We start from the raw sequence: 17,643 nt of genomic DNA, 5'->3' as shown, positions 1-17,643 counted from the left end.
CCGCAACGGGAGAGGCCACAACAGTGAGAGGCCCGTGTACTGCAAAAAAAATAATAATAATAAAAAATAAAATAAAAAATAAAAATAAATAAATTTATTTATTTATTTATTTTTGGCTGAGTTGGGTCTTCGTAGTTGTGGCAGGCGGGGGCTACTCTTCGTTGCGGTGCGCGGGCTTCTCATTGTGGCTTCTCTTGTTGCAGAGCACGGGCTCTAGGCGTGCAGGAGGCTTCAGTAGTTGTGGCACATGGGCTCAGTAGTTGTGGCTTGCGGGCTCTAGAGCTCAGGCTCAGTAGTTGTGGCGCATGGGCTTAGCTGCTCCGCGGCATGTGGGATCTTCCCCGGGCAGGGTTTGAACCTGTGTCCCCTGCATTGGCAGGCGGATTCTTAACCACTGTGCCACCAGGGAAGCCCCCTCTTTCAGTTTTAAAAGACCTACTGGACAAATCAGCTGGTCTCCTGATTACCATTTCTCTTCAGTCTTGAGAATGTATGTTACCCCTTGCCACGAGCCCATGATCGCACCACCTTCCTTACTATTCCTACTACTCAAAACTGGCTAAAGAAACCACCATTCAAAGTAAAACATGCCCATGACCCAGCAGTACCCTAGAGAAATTCATCCTAGGAGACAAACAGAGGATTATTCACAGCAGCGCTGCTCATAATAGCAAAAATCTGGTAACAACGCAAATGTCTATCGGTAGTAGGGTAGACTAGGTAAATGAATGATGGTATATTCATATAGTAGAATACAATATGAACCACAACTGCCTAAATCAACATGGGAAAATCTTACAAGCATTATCAAGTAAACAAAGTCAGAGAAGGCTACATACTGTATGATTTCATTACATAAAGTTCAAAAAAGGGAACATGAAACATATTATTTACAGACAGACAGGTACAGAAAGACCTTAAAGAAAATAAGTGCTAACACAAGGTATTTTTATACTTTAATTTAAATGCCAGCATCTCATATGTTCTATAAATCGACAGTTATAAAGACTATCAAGGTTGTACTTTGAGGACTTCCTATCTAGCACTGCTCAACTTCTCCCTTCTTCAGATTCACACGTACTGTCCTCCTCCAGTGAATACAGAAGGACCAGACAGATGCTTCACTGGGCTCCTGGCAAATGACTATTCATACCTGCGTTGCAGAGTAATTAAAGTGCAGGTTTGCACACTCCCATGGCAGGGAATTAATTATTCTGGCTTAAAATCCTTTCAATCTCCAGCTGGGCTGGAGAAAGTGAAGCTCTAGTTGGGAGTCAATATGGCATTTAACGAAGCGTTACAAGCGCAAAATGACAGCAATTTAAAAGCAAGACAGACCACCCTGGTGGCGCAGTGGATAAGAATCCGCCTGCCAACGCATGGGATATGGGTTTGATCCCTGGTCCGGGAAGATCCACATGCCACGCAGCAACTAAGTCTGTGCACCACAACTACTGAAGCCTGCGTGTCTAGAGCCCGTGCTCCACAACAAGAGAAGCCACTGCAATGAGAAGCCCGCGCACCGCAACGAAGAGTAGCCCCTGCTCTCTGCAACTAGAGAAAGCCTGTGCGCAGCAATGAAGACCCAATGCAGTCAAAAACAAATAAAATTTAAAAAAAAGAAAAAGAATGGTCTCTTTATTAAAAAATAAATAAAAATAAAAGCAAGACAAACACCCCTAGAATATGTTACTTTCTGAACATTTGAGTAACAGGAAGAAAAAGGCAAGGTAGAAAAAAACCCATGGTATGGAACATTTGTAACAAATCTTAAAGATGAGTTTCAATATCTTCTTCCTATGTTTACATTAATTACTGACTGTCCCTAAAAAGCAGTTAAAATGGATGTAAAATTTGGTAATATTCATCAAGAATTTTATAAATTTATTTATTTATTTTTGGCTGCGTTGGGTCTTTGTTGCTGTGCACAGGCTTTTTCTAGTTGCAGCCAGCGGGGGCTACTCTTCATTGATGTGCGTGAGCTTCTCTCTTTTTTCTTGTGGTACGCAGACCTCTCACTGTTGTGGCCTCTCCCGTTGCGGAGCACAGGCTCTGGACGCACAGGCTCAGTGGCCATGGCTCACGGGCCCAGCCGCTCTGCGGCATGTGGGATCTTCCCGGACCGGGGCACGAACCCGTGTCCCCTGCATCGGCAGGCGGATTCTCAACCACTGGCCACCAGGGAAGCCCCAGCATGAGCTTCTCATTGCAGGGGCTTCTTTTGTTGCGGAGCACGAGCTCTAGGCACATGGGCTCAGTAGTGGTGGAGCACGGGCTTAGTAGCTCTGCAGCATGTGGGATCTTCCCGGACCAGGACTCGAACCCGTGTCCCCTGCGTTGGCAGGCTGATTCTCAACCACTGCGCCACCAGGGAAGTCCCTCGTTAAGAATTTTAAATGTTCAGGGATTTCCCTGGTGGCTCAGTGGTTAAGAATCCACCTGCCAATGCAGGGGACACAGATTCGAGCCCTGGTCCAGGAAGATCCCACGTGCCGTGGAGCAACTAAGCCTGTGCACCACAACTACTGAGCCTGCACTCTAGAGCCCGCAAGCCACAACTACTGAGCCTGTGTGCCACAACTACCAAAGCGCGCGCCTAGAGCCCGTGCTCCGCAACAAGAGAAGCCACCGCAATGAGGAGCCCATGCACGGCAACAAAGAGTAGCCCCCGCTCACCGCCAACTAGAGAAAGTCCACGCACAGCAACAAAAACCAACACAGCCAAAAAATAAATAAATAAATTTATAAAAATAAAATAAAAGAAGGTCTGGGGAATGGATTTAAAAAAGAAAAAAAAGAATTTTAAATGTTCATGTGCTTTGACCCAGAAATTTCATTCTGGGCAACTAAATTTAGAAATAATGTGGGCAAAGATCTATGTATAAAGGATTTCTCTACAGCGTTACTTATGACAGTGAAAAATCAGAAACAATATCCAATAATTGGTAAAGGGAAATCAAATCAAGTCTACCTGATGGAACATTTTGCCTTCTTCATTAAGAATGATCAACTTGAAGACTATATTAGTAACCAGAAAATATTATGACCCAATGTTAATGAAAATAGCAGGCTGTTGTGACCATGAATGCAGTTATATGAAAAGCATGCCTGTATACGAACAAAGTCTGGATAGGGGATTACGTAAAAATAATTCTTGTCATTGCATCCAGTGGGGTGGGAGGGTAGTTTTGGGAATAATTTTTTTCTGGGACTTTCCTGGTGGTCCAGCGATTAAGACTCCGTGATCCCAATGCAGGGGGTCTGGGCTCAATCCCTGGTGGGGGAGATAGATCCCGCGTGCATGCCGCAACTAAGAGCTCACATATGCAACAAAGATCCTGCATGCCGCAACTAAAGACCCGGCACAGCCAAATGAAAATAAATAAATAAATTTTTTTAAAAGAAAGAATTTTTTTCTGCACAATCCAAACTTTCAGTGCAGTTATTATATTCTCTTTACTTGAAAAAAAAATTTTTTTAAACCTACCCAACTGCTTTGTTTTTTAAAATATGTAAATGTCAGGAAAAAATTGAACATTCCATTGTTTAATATTTTGCCCTCATTATGCTTTAAATAAATGTTAACCATGTTTTGCTCAATAAACACATTTCAAAAATGTAGGAGAACGCAAGTACTTTTCTTTTCCAAGTAGAGCAGATACTTTGGTCATAAAGAAATTTGCAGCCCCTAAGTCTCTTAGACCTAAGTTCACTGTGCTTTCCTAACAATTCCACTTCCTAGATCATTCTGAAATGCATCTTCCTGTGACTTGACATATACTTACTGAACTTAAAATACATGCCCTGCACAGTTGTCGATGTTCAGGATGCAGCAATGAACAGAGCAGCCACAGATCCTGCCGCTGTGAAGCTTATTACCCTCCTGGGGGTGGGGTGGGGGTGAGTAACGGTGGTGGTGGTGTACTATACACAGCCTGGGACAGCCTCCCTGATAAGGTGGGACTGAAGCAGAGCTCTGAAGGAAATAAAGACGGAGCCATGTGCCAATCTGGGAGAAGGGCATTCTGGGAGTGTGTTCCGTGCACTGGGGCCAGTTGGCTGGAGAGGTCTGGACGAACAGGAGAGCGGCAAGTGTGGGGGGCAGGCAGGTCACCAAGAGCCCCAAAGACCACAGTGAAGAGCTGGCTTTGTATTCTCAGTGAGAGAGGGAGCCAGGAGAGGGGTCCCGGTAAAGCAGTAACATGATTTACCTTAACTTTCTGTGATGACAGAAATGTTCCACACCCGCACTGTCCATGCGGTAGCTGCTAACCTGGTGTGGCTATTTAAATTCATTAAAACCAAAATTCAGTTCTTCCATCCCACAAGTCACATTTCAAGTGCTCACGCGGCTATAATGGCTACACCGGCCAGTGCGGTTTTAGAGGATCAGTGTGAACTCGGGGCAGAAAACAAGCCTCGAGGGAGTGCATATGGGATGGAGCGGGGGGACCGGTCAGGAGACCATGGTCACAGCAGGAAACGGTCGGGCGCTGGATGAAGTTTTGAAGGGAGGATTTGCTGCTGGATTGGTTGTGCGCTGTGAGGACTCACAACCAGCTCTGGCCTGAGCGCCTGCAGGATGAGAGTGCCAGGTACTTGGAGGAAGAGGGTGTTTTGAGGGGAGAGTGGGACGAAGCAGGAAGTTCTGTTTTGGGCGTGTTCACTTCAGATGCCTATAAGGCATCCTACTAAAGACGGCCACAAGTCTCTGAGGTTCAGAAGAGAGATCTGGGCTGAAGTCACAGTTTTGGAACTGTCAGTATTTTAAAGTCATTCCACTGGGTGAGATCAGCTAAAAGTGGATGTTAAGTGGTGAGAAGAGGTTCAGATATTGAGGCTGGGGTACTCTGATGTTTAAACACTGGGGAAGTGAGGAAGAACTTGTAAAGCAGAAAGACAAGAAAAGGCAGGTGGAGAACCAATATAGAAGGTGTCTGAAAGCCAAATGAATTGTTTCAAAAAGGAGGGAGTGATCCACTGTGTCAAAGGCTGATACATGAGTAAAAAGAGACTGGGGAACAGATCACTGCGTTCCACAGCACAAAGATCACCAGTGACCGTCACAAGGAGGTCTTAAATCCCACTGCCACTATCTTTTTCAAATTTAATGCTGTGTTTCATTCATTCATTCATTTATTTATTTGTGACAGGTCTTAGTTGTGGCAGGCAGGCTCCTTAGTTGGGGCTTGTGGGCTCCTTAGTTGGGGCATGTGAACTCTTAGTTGCAGCATGCATGTGGGATCTAGTTCCCTGACCAGGGATCGAACCCAGGCCCCCTGCACTGGAAGTACAGAGTCTTAACCACTGAGCCACCAGGGAAGTCCCCCCAACTGCCACTATCTTATCTGGACTCCTGCACTAGCTTCGTAACGGATCTCCTTTGCTCTAGTGATTCTGTCATTCAAACATGTCCTCTATATCATGGTGTTATTTTTCTAAAACTTAAATTTTCCTATACTGCCGCTCAGCTGAGAAATCTTGCCTAATACTATATTGTCTTTAGCAGGAGCAGCCAAGCTCTAGGGAGCACGTAAAAATCCGCTGGGGGTGATGAGGCCCCAACACCCAAGACTCTGTGTCTCAGTAGATTGAGGAAGACCCAGAAACTGTATCTTTAAGTAGCAGCCAAGATAATGTTACAAACCATGGTGACCAAAGGACAAAGTCCAAACTGCTTAGCAAGGCAAACAAAACCGTTCCAAATTTGGTCCCAAACTTCCTGCCTAGCTTCTTCCTATTCCATTCTAGACAGCATACCTACACTTCCACAAACTCAAACTAACTACTCACACTAACTGCATTTCCCCAAACGTGCCGTGTCCTTCCAGATATTACTGCCCCCTGCACAAGCTGCTCCTGCCTCCTGGAAGGGACCTTTCATCTGGCTGTGCCCAGCGAACTCTGACTCGCTCTTCAAGACCCAGCTTAAATGTCACTGCTAGTGTGAGGTCCCACCCAGCTCCCCAAACTCTGTTAAGCTTTTCCATGCAGCACACTATCTACCGACTACTCTGCCATCACCGCCACAACTCCAGGAGGCAGCGATGGGAGAGGCAGTGTTTTCTTCAACCATGCACTGCCAACACACAACCTGGAACACTGCAGACGTTCGATAACCAAGGACGGCTGTTGGCCTGATGGCAAGGCACGTTGGCAAGTGCTCCAAAAGGCAAGACATTGCCACTGTAAAGTGCTGGGGAAGTCAGGAACACCTCTGTCTACCTGGGACTTGAAGGATGAGTGGAACTCAGAGAAAGGGAAGGGGAAGAAGAGAGACCTAAGAGGACTCCAGACAGGACCGTGAAGATGGGGGCGGGGGCATGATCAACATTCCTTCCTCTACCAAGACAGACAGAGTCAACATCCAAAGCAGGATTTGAAATCTATAGATTACGGTTTCAAATAAACATTTTAAGCTTCTGTCTTACAAGATGTATCAAAAACCAAACAACAAAACCTGACCCTTCACAACCTGTTGGCTGGATCTAGTAAGTACCCCACTCCCTCTTATACGATGGGACAGACTCAAAGTACTTGATTTTTTTTTTTTTGCGGTACGCGGGCCTCTCACTGTTGTGGCCTCTCCCATTGCGGAGCACAGGCTCCGGATATGCAGGCTCAGAGGCCATGGCTCACGGGCCCAGCCGCTCCACGGCACGTGGGATCTTCCCGGACCGGGGCACGAACCCGCGTCCCCTGCATCGGCAGACGGACTCTCAACCACTGCGCCACCAGGGAAGCCCAAAGCTCTTGATCTTGATTCACACACTGAATCTTTACTTGGGCGTATCAGCTTTTATTTTGCTCCTCAGACCTGTTTCCCACAAAGATGTATGAGAGGCAGTATGTGGTAGACGGGCACAAATCTCTCACCTATACCCCCGAACAACTTGTCCAATCTCCTGCTAATAGAGGGTCCTAAAGGGTTCCAAAGGACCGTGTCCTACACAAAGCTGCTCTGTGAATAAGTCTCTGCCACTTCATTAGTTCTTTAACCCCCCCTAGAACACCCAGTCAGTGTTTTAGTATATATCTCCTCAAAACTTTTCAGAATAACCCAGAACCTGGCAATTACCCTGCGAACCCTTGAGGGCAACCAACTTCTGAATATTGACACATCAGAATTTACACAGTAGTTTTAATTTTACACAATTAAAAAATCAATATAGGGCTTCCCTGGTGGCGCAATGGTTGAGAGTCCGCCTGCCAATGCAGGGGACGCGGGTTCGTGCCCCGGTCCGGGAAGATCCCACATGCCGAGGAGCGGCTGGGCCCGTGAGCCATGGCCACTGAGCCTGCGCGTCCGGAGCCTGTGCTCCGCAACAGGAGAGGCCACAACAGTGAGAGGCCCGCATACCGCAAAAAAAAAAAAAAAAAAAAACCCAAAAAAAACCCAAAAAAAAAACACAATATAGTATTGGGAAAATATACAGGAGATCTAAAAGGAATATAATCATAATGCTTTTCATGTAAAAACATCTACTTTGTATGCACAATACAATTAAAAAAACAAACGAGATTTGCCATCTTGTTCTAAAAATCTTGATCCCTGGCATCTGGATTTTTCCCATTTTAGATGGGTAACTGTTATTCCTTTTACACCCACAAAACCAGTCAGTTGACAACTAATAACCACCTGGACTTTACTTATGAATTGAGGATCCATGAACTGCTTACCTGGGGGGAAATGAACTGGGGAGGCACTTGCGCCCGGAGATTAGGAGAAGAATTCAGCGGCTGCACGGGGGTGTGCACGCCTCTCGATTGTGCTGTGCTATTTCCAAACAAACCATGATTGCCACCCTGTCAACAGAACAGCGACGGTGAGGCTTTTTGTTAACATAAGACAACACAAATAAGAAACAGTTCAGGTTTTCTCTCCCTCAGAAGAATCATATCCCGTGTTCCATGGAATCACAGAATTTTACAACTGAAAAAAGTTCCTGATCTCAGAATGCTCAGGAAAGTATTCAAATCCATTCATGGGCATATCATCACCACCCCTGCAGTCTGATGCATTCTATAAACCAAAAGGGTTAAATTTAGTCAAATGTTAGAAAAAACACTAATTTGTTGTTGTTGTTATTGAAAGGTACAGGCAGTATAACATTTATTTAACTACTTTCTTTTTTAAGATTGGGTTTACCGAATTTATTCTCAAACTATATAACCTGAGATGCACCTTAAAAAGCACCTGAGTAAAAATGCAGGCTTGTGAATAATATCAGTTGTAAAACAATACTATGATATGACTTCTCTGAACTGGTTGATTCAGTCATAAAATCAGTGCCACCCAACTGTGAGCCTAGCTCCATGAGGATCCTACTCCAGATCCGAACACCCTTCCCTGTCCTGGGTCTGCTTGGTCCCTTCTTTACTAGACAAGGAAATGTGAATCAACCACAGAGTGAGATAAAAAAGGAAGAAAGGGAAAAAGTGAAAAATCATTCCAGGGACACCAAAACGAAACATTACTCACCTGTAACTTCTCATTCAAATGTATGACTATGAGTCTAGTCAAAAAACAAGCTTAGCTCCCTGATTTCTGGAGGATCAACTCACTGAAGCACTTCTAGACTGCTCCAATCAAAGAGCTATAAAAAGCTGGGCTGTATATGACGGCCTTTCCTTTCTGACTTGTTTCTAGCAGAGAAGCAAAGAAATCATATTCGATGCTTGACGCTGCCCGACGTAGTTTTCTACACCATCTTCACTTGGCCTCCTCAAGGCCCAGCTCAGAGGACATCCTCCTCAAGGCCCAGCTCAGAGGTCATCCTCCTCAACAAAGTCTTCTCCCAAACCTTCCTCACTGCACATTCAGATTCACTGAGCCCACCTCTACATTCTCAAAACACTTGAAAACTCTTTGATAGGATCCATCATCAAATCATATTACAGTTATTTTCCATCCTGTCTTTCCACCACCAGCTTAATATTTCCCTCTTTGTACTCCCAGAAACTCAATCAAGCCCTGGTCTGTAGGAGGAGCACATCATTTGCAAACATCCATGACCCACCAATTTCATACACTTGAAAACAAACGTCCCACTGAACACCGTCAGTGAAGACAGCTACACCACTGCTTAAACCGAGTCTGTGCGCTCTGAGCTGAGGTCACCACCATCATCTTATCCCTGGAATAGTGGGGATTAAGGCAATTTTAAAGAAGAATTTTGTCCTTAAGTTCTAGAGCACCAAAGATATTTTGATGGCTTAATGATTCGAAATAGATTAAGGGACTGCTTCAGGGGAATTAATGAACTTAAAAGTATTGAAAATAAAAATGATTATGAATATAAAGTAGAAATGGCAATTAAACTCTGTGTACATCTCATAAAAGAAAATCAAAGATCCACCAAGAATTTTAAATCTCCCAAAGGACTGTTTAAACATGAAAAGACCTTTAGTTCTAGAAACTCTAATATCTCTGCCTCTCCTGTCTTACTCATCAAACTTGTCATTCTCAGGTGAAATGGCTCAGTTCTAACTTTTCTGAGATCCTGGTAGTCTGGAGCTTAGCTACTAATCCTTCCCAGGAAAATAGGAAACATTTATTTTGCTAAGACTATTCCACGAAGATCGTTCTCACACTTTTCTATCAAAGTAATGACCTTGTTATTAGATGTTAATTATTCATGGATGGTCCTTGGATGGTGGGGTTTCTGACAGCTAAAGTCCTTGCCAGAACCTATGCTTTGTAGGGCTCCAAACTGCTCTGTACAGGTCGTTTTAAATTTCAACCTCTCTTTCTGGTAAGAGGTATTACAAAGAATTTGCCTTTTTTGGTTTTTGTAAAATCAAGCCCTACCCTCCTATACCTAGGAGAAAGAGTCCATCCCACTCCCACCAAAGGTTTTAGGTTTTCATTATCAAGTGTCTCTAAAGCCATACCAAACACTTTGATATATCTGATACAGATAACAACAAAGATAAGTCAACGTAAGTTTATCAAAAAATACCTTTAAAAAAAATAAAACCCTTTTTATACCATTTTAATTCATTATTTACTGTTAAATCTTGCTTTTTTATTTTTTGGCCGTGGCATGCGCCTGGTGAGATCTCAGTTCCCCAACCAGGGATGGAACCTGGGCCATGGCAGTGAAAGCCCAGAATTCTAAACACTAGGCCAACCAGGGAACTCCCACCTTCTCTATTTTTTAATATGGAACCTTGGCATCACAAGTTGGTCATCTCCTTGGCTCAGAAGTAGCTATTTTGCACAGTAATGTATTTAATGGTAATCATACAAATCCAGTCTTTTTTTAAAAAGCAGCATCAAAAGCATATATTTATATATATATATATATATATATATGGTGGCTTATCTGGCTATTTCTAAAGCTTCACTGTTGTATGTGAGGCTTTAATGATGACCTGAGCCTAATAATTATTGGTGATATTTGCCTCAACTACAATGTTTAACTTAGAAAGGTATATAAATTAAAAACAAGGTTATCAAGCTAATCGAAATCTTCTGTAATTTCGAAAAAAACCTCAAATTTTATTTTGAAATTATGAAGTATGTTAACTCTTCATGAAAATAGTGTGAAAAAACCATATTTGGCTAGAACATGTATAATCAACTTGGTTCACAATGGACATTGTAGCAATCCACAGATCAAAAAAATGAAGAGGAATGACCTTTTTTTAGAGTCCAGTGCACAGCTAGTTTGGCTGGTCACTTACACTAAAGTTTAAGTACTAAAAGTATCTGATAATCAGGTGATCCTGGGAGCATACCTATGATCACCATTAACCAAGAGTATTAAGACTATCTTATATTTTATATATCTCAACCCAAAAGAGCCCTCCTCCCCACCAAAATGGATATAATTGTTTCTTCTCTGTTTATATAAGTAATACACAGCCATGTCCTCTGTGGAAACATTAGGAAAAAGCGAAATATCAAGGAAGAAAACAAAAAACTACCTATAACTCTCAATCCAGAGTTAAGCAATCTGAACACATGGATATAATATAATCCATTTTTTAAATGTGCTAAGGCAACAATTAGAAAGCATATGAACGATCTATATGCGACTCGAGGACTATAGCGTAAGAGGTGTTTTATACCATCCTTTCATTTCTATGTGAAAGTCATCACGTGCAAACAGAATGGACGCAACTAATAATTAAATGTCCTTCTGTGACATTCAGAGATGAAAGTCAGAAGGACAAGTAAGTAGTCATGGAACTAAGGCCAGGAAAGTATCACTGGAGCCACTGTCACAAAGGAATTGTCCCCAAATTCCTGGTTTTGTCCACCAAAACTACAACAGAGCTACTGCAAGGTGACAGACAGAGGCCTGCTCTGTCTGCTTGGGCCGGTAAAGGCCAGGCGGCATGATCACGCCAGCCCTGCCAGTCCTGTTTCTGCTGCACAGCCCTTCCTTGGAGGACTGACAGATCTAACCCCAGGAAAGGCGCTGCTCCAGGCTGAATCAAACACTGGGCAACATCGGTCTTCTTAAAGCTTCATTATCTAACATGCAAGTTACCTTTCTCTGGGTAATATGATACTTAAAGACACTGGATTTTTAAGATGCTGTAACCCTCCAATATTTAATCTTACTAGTTTTGCTTCTGTTTTCTAATTAGCAATTTTATTAGATTGAAAAGACCTCAAAAGTAGTCTTGCCATTCAATCAAACGTTCAAAAATGGTAAATATGTTGCTAAATTAGATGATAGAAGGTACCTGTAAGCTTCTTTAACATTTTCCTAAGCCAGTCATTAGTTAACTATTAAACGTAAACTTATGACCAAAAATGGAAAGACAAAAGAAACATATTTAAAATAAAATCCATGTTGAGAAACATGAAGAGAGATGGGTCCTATGGGCTGAAAGAGCTAAAGCCTATACTTAATATCATTCTGTGCATTCAGTAATCAACAAATTTCCCAAGACAGACAAATGATGCAATAAACTGCAGACCAGGGCCAAGGCGAGGCCACAGCCAAGCAGTTATAAATTTGAGAGGCCTCCTTACTTGTCTAGCAGCGAAGTTTTGGGGGTTGAGCCCTGTGCCGATTGCTCCAAGGCTGACGTTGGGTAGTGTGGAACCAGAGGGAGACAGCTTGTAGCTGGGAGAAGGGGAGAAGGGAGAGCAGGGAGCCTCATCCCCAAGGCACCCATCTTGATTGGAGAAAGGCAAAGTCAGCTGAAAAGTAGTAGTAGTTAGCCAATCACAATGAGTGTTGGTTAGTGAAGCAACAGAATGCAAGAAGGGAAAAGAGAAACACCAGGAATAAACAAGGTTAGAGTGTATTAGCAGTAAACGAGGATAGAATTTGGATCTGATAATAGTCATGATACTTTGCCCAACAGACACCATCTGTCATCCTCTTTCCTATAGATTCTTATCCTCTAAGTTAGTAACACATTCTGTCCATTGCACTAAGATAAAAATTGCCAGACACTTCATTTTCATGCATCTAGTATTGATTACTCTAACTACGTGGCTGCTGAAACAGAAGCCAGAGTAATCTTCTTGCGAATATGTTGCTGTCTGGATCAGCACTGTGGTGTCAAAAAAGTGCCAGATCTAAAAACTTTGGTTTTTAACTGCCTTCTGAAGACCAGGAACACTGCAAATTGGTATTCTGAATCAAGGAATGATCTCCTCCATTAGAAATGTTAAAAATCCCAACAGATAGGTATAAATGACTTGTTTAAAGCAGGTAGTTGAGAATTTGAAAAGTATACCATCATAACTAAAAACAGATCATTAGGGAAATGGAGAAAGAAGACAAAAGAGCTCTCTTAGAAATAGCAAAGGAGAAAGTTTTGGATCATCTTGACAAAGCTAGAAGGCAAGGCCTTAGGAGACACAGAGTATTTGCACAAGATCCAAAAATTTATTTTTGTAAATTGCACAACAGCAGAAAAAAGAATTCAGAATAAATTTGCCTCTAGGATTTCTTCTACATGTTTTGAGTGTGCATTTCCCCCACTATAAATAGATCACTTCCCCCCTCCAAACTTCATAAATTCCCCAAAACTTAGACCTTGTTCACAATACTCACATTCTAAAGACAGATGGTTCTAGCTGCTGCCTAATCACCTGCCAACAACAACTATTTTCATGTCACCATTCTAAAGGAGCTGATGTTTGCGCTTTGCTCGCTCATTCAGTTCAGTAATTCTATGCTTCCTTCTGGAATTATCAAAAGACAAGTAGGAACCAAAGTGGTTCTCATGAATTATTATCTTAAAGCAAGGATTCAACTCACCTTCTCAAAATAAGGCCCACTATCTGTGGCTCCCATGTCTTTGGAATTAGGTGGACGGAACCCAGATCGATCCTTCCTCATGATATCATTAAAATCCCCGAGATTCATTGCTCGCTTGTCCACATCAAATTTTTTATCTGGAAGGCTCCCTGAAAAGTAACACAGAAGGAGTGAGGATGTTAACAATCAATGTCTCCCTCATGACCAAGAGTGACCTGTCCCACTATGCTCCCTGAGGTGCAGGTGTCAGACCAGAAGAGCTTTTTCCTGGTTCAGGCTGCTGGTGGTCCTTCTTGGAACACACATGGGTGCCTTAAAAACAAAACAAAACCAAACAATCCCCCACCCCCAAACCCCACAACATATATTAGCTGTAGCCGGTTTTCTACGGAAGACTGAAAGAGAGCCTGAGGGCTAACCTAGTAAAAAATCTCTAACTAATCTAATTCTTAGACTGGGTTTTGATATGTTTGATGAACATATCTTGCTCATATATTCAAATGTCCTTGGTGAGAGGATGTGTCTCTTGTTAATATTTTAGCATCTGCTAGACAAACAGTTGGGGTTGTGAAACAACGATTATTAGGAATAAAAAGGGCAAAGAGGCATGGTTGTTGCCCTAAAATTTAGAACTTCATGCTGAACGCAGGAGACGGTGTGCCATGTTACTGGTACAATGTAATTTCCCAGGTGCAATGGCTATTCCCACTTTCTTTCACACGTGTATAAATTTGCTATTGTACAGTGACATGAAGCTCATTTTTTAGCTGTATCACAGATCAGGTTATTTCCCTTATCTCCTAGGATCGTTTCCTGTTCTTCCCGGTTCGATTCTTTTTAAGTCCCTTCAGGTGAGCGACAGCATCACTGTGAAGGTCCCACAGATGAAGGGCTGATGCTGCATCTGCTCTACTTGCGGGGTGGCCGGGGGGGCGGGGGTGGTTTGGCCAATAGTGGGACATCCCAGTGCAGACAGACCTGGCCACCTGAGAGCTGACTCCGGCAGGGCCACAGACATATTTTATTTGGCCACACACAGCATTTAAAAAAATCTGGATTAGCTTCCACTATTTAAAAATCAGGATGTCCAGGGCAGGAATAAAGATGCAGATGTAGAGAATAGACTTGAGGACACGGGGAGGGGGAAGGGTAAGCTGGGACGAAGTGAGAGACTGGCATGGACATATATACACTACCAAATGTAAAACAGATAGCCAGTGGGAAGCGGCCGCACAGTGCAGGGAGATCAGCTTGGTGCTTTGTGTCCACCTAGAGGGGTGGGATAGGGAGGGTGGGAGGGAGACGAAAGAGGGCGGAGATATATGTATATGTATAGCTGATTCACTTTGTTATATAGCAGAAACTAACACACCATTGTAAAGCAACTATACTCTAATAAAGATGTCAAAAAAAAAAATCGGGATGTCAATGCACATCTGAATTTCTGGCCTCTCTTGAAAACACTGGAGGACCTGGCAAAGCTGAGCTGCACTCGTCCACCACAAGTGCCAACGGCCGAGCAAAGGCTGACGCCTTTATGTGGACACACGGTCTCCCCAGCTGCCCAGTGGCCTCCAAGTCTCAAGTTTTTATACGTGGCACACACTACTCATTTACGTCAAGCACGGTGCTTTCCCCAGAGCGAGTGTGGAATATATGTCTAGGAACTGCACCCATCCCAACTCAAAGTGAGCAGGGAACCCCAACAGGGTGTCATGACAACAACATATTCCATTCATATTAGTGGAGGGATACACACCTACAGACAAATCCATTTTGCTACTTGGATTATCTTCAGTTTGACTCTGAAAATAAAGAACAGTGAAGGAAGATTAAAGGCTTGAATTAAACTTCTGAATCAGAGGAGAAATGGCATTATTCATGTGTGAGCCACACCTTACTTTACTGCTAGGACTATACAACGTCCTTGGAAATGAACCTTAAACTGGAATGAAGACAATAACTTTTTTTTTTTGGCTGCACGGCATGAGGGATCTTAGTTCCCTGACCAGGGAATGAACCCATGCCCCCTGCAGTGGAAACGCAAAGTCCTAATCACCGGACCGCCCGGGAAGTCCCAAGATAGTAACATTTATATATTTATTTATTTATTTATTTTTATTTATTTATTTTTGGCTGCATTGGGTCTTTGTTGCTGCACGCGGGCTTTCTCTAGTTGTGGCGAGCAGGGGCTACTCTTAGTTGCGGGGCGCGGGCTTCTCATTGCGGTGGCTTCTCTTGTTGCGGAGCACTGGCTCTAGGCATATGGGCTTCAGTAGTCGTGGCTCGTGGTCTCTAGAGCACGGGCTCAGTAGTTGTGGCGTACGGGCTTAGTTGCTCCGCGGCACCCAGACCAGGGCTCGAACCCGTGTACCCTGCGTTGGCAGCGGATCTTAACCACTTCCCTTCCCCACCAGGGAAGTCCCAGTAACATTTTCAATGTGACTAATTTTGGGACTTCCCAGGCGGTCCAGTGGTTAAGACTCTGCGCCCCCAATGCAGGGGACCCGGGTTTGATCCCTGGTCAGGGAACTAGATCCCGCATGCTGCAACTAAGAGCCCGCATGCTGCAAGTAAAAATTCCGCAAGCCGCAACTAAGACCTGGTGCAGCCAAATAAAGAAATAAATATTAAAAATAAAAATCGGACTAATTTTGATTGCTGTTGGTGTCTATATTCCTAAATTCGATTTTCACATCAAATTAGCTTCAGTCAATCTATGGGCAGAGGAACAGCTAAACAGCTGCTTGGAGAATTAAACCCCTGTGCTCAAGTTCCAGTCGGCTCAGGATCAAATTCCAAGAGTGGCAGCCAAATGATGACAACTTCTTCTTGTGACTTGTCAAGTCATCAGATCTTGAAATGTGCAGCCAAGTCATTTGTCTTTTGGCAAACAGGGACAGGGTGTCCCCATAATGTTCCCAAGAGATCAAAAAATTAGAAATTCTACAAGAACTGCCTATATAATTAATCACAAATAGTTTCCCTAGTTATTCTGCAGTTTCTATCTTTTAAAAAATTATAATATTAAAACTGGTACAGTAGTCAGCAAAAATTATATAAATTTTAAGTACTTGGCTTTTTCTTCCCTAACTGCTTAAGGAAAAGGATACAAGGACTAAAAATTTAAAAGCTGTACCCTTTAAATACTGGAGTATTTCATTAAGAAAAAAAGAATAGAGAACAAATACTGCCTAATCCAAACCAGGAACACTGCTTAACCAGTTTCTAAATCTGTAATTTTGTACTATATGGTGGCAGTGGTCTTAAAATTTGTACTAAATGTAAAAGTTGGGATACATTACACATATGAAAAAGTAAAACTTACCAGCAATCCCATATTTGAAAACTGTTTGGCAAGGGGATTCATCCATGAATCATTGTTTCCTCCTTTTAGTGAGCACTAGAGAAATGAAATATGTAACCTCAGAATCAAATAATTTATTTTATTTCAACTTCCTGAGTTGCATAAGTACTGACTGAAAATGCAAAACCAAGAGTTTACCTTTTTGAACCCTAACTATTTCTCTTTAACTATAGTTATTCTGATATATGTTATCTGTTAGTCTAAAAAAGTACTATGCCTTACTTATTACATTTATGTTTTCATTCTTACTTTATTCGTTGCACTGAATTAGAAGTAACTGGAAAAATATACGGTCAGCTAGTGTTTTTACCCTACAAATAGAAGGTCAATATCAGATTTTCTAAAACATAATGTTTGCATGCTAGTATTTTCTCTCTTAGTATCTCCTTGAAACCCAAGCCGGTCTGTATTAGGAGTGAAGAAAAAGTTTGATGCTAGTGCATGTTATTTGGAAAGGAGCCCATTTAAACTGGTCATTATTCTCTGTGTGGAAACAATGAGGAGCTCATCCACGTAGCACTTTCATCTGCTTGTTTCACAGTATAAAGGTGTGGATCCCCAAAGGGAAAGAAGCCTAGCAGAAGACACCATCACCAAGCTGACCGCATAGCTGTTACTATGAGGGCAGTTAGTTTTAAGTGCAAAGGTGGCGGATGTAGGTTTCTGCTTGTTTCTTAATGGGACAAACTAGTTTCTCCACTGAACAAGGCACCAGTCATCAGTTCCGCTTTTATTTCTACATAGAAGGTGAGTGGAACTGCGCAGGGACCTTGTGCGGGCAGGAGGTGATGGGGCTTTGTGCACGTGTGCCTCCTCCGGGTAAAAATTCTATTTGTGTTCTGATGGTATTGGTCAGATCAATTTTATTATTCTTGCAAGTGTTAAGGTACTTAGTTTGAAGGTCAAAAAAACCCTCACTGGAGGGAGGAGAGAAGTGGTAGTTACTTTGTGGACAGATGTTAGCGATGACAGCACAACAACGTGAATGTACTTAATGCGACAGATCCGTACACTTAAAATTGGTTAAGATGGTAAATTTTA

General features: G+C 42.8%; 1 protein-coding gene across 18 annotated transcripts in view; it reads right to left on the bottom strand.

Annotated features, from left to right (window-relative positions):
- TNRC6B (trinucleotide repeat containing adaptor 6B) overlaps positions 1 to 17,643 on the bottom strand; it is a 283,431-nt gene that overhangs the window by 39,488 nt on the left and 226,300 nt on the right. For 16 of the 18 annotated variants that reach the window (XR_008617589.1, XR_008617590.1, XR_008617591.1 and 13 more), the window contains 5 exons: positions 16,564 to 16,638; positions 14,995 to 15,040; positions 13,236 to 13,384; positions 11,993 to 12,163; positions 7,681 to 7,806 (listed from right to left, as the gene is read on the bottom strand). Coding sequence is in view for 15 of the 18 variants with exons in the window: in XM_028490624.2 (XP_028346425.1) it covers positions 7,681 to 7,806; positions 11,993 to 12,163; positions 13,236 to 13,384; positions 14,995 to 15,040; positions 16,564 to 16,638 (567 nt within the window). In the remaining 3 variants the exon portion in view is untranslated. The remainder of the gene's footprint in view (positions 1 to 7,680; positions 7,807 to 11,992; positions 12,164 to 13,235; positions 13,385 to 14,994; positions 15,041 to 16,563; positions 16,639 to 17,643) is intronic. The other 2 variants (XM_055085316.1, XM_055085317.1) reach the window with 1 other exon arrangement.

The sequence above is a fragment of the Physeter macrocephalus genome, chromosome 6 (assembly GCF_002837175.3).
Source record: "Physeter macrocephalus isolate SW-GA chromosome 6, ASM283717v5, whole genome shotgun sequence".
In the NCBI taxonomy this organism is placed as follows: domain Eukaryota; kingdom Metazoa; phylum Chordata; class Mammalia; order Artiodactyla; family Physeteridae; genus Physeter; species Physeter macrocephalus.
The sequence above is the reverse complement of the archived record's forward strand: the minus strand, read 5'-3'. Positions and strand labels throughout refer to the sequence as shown.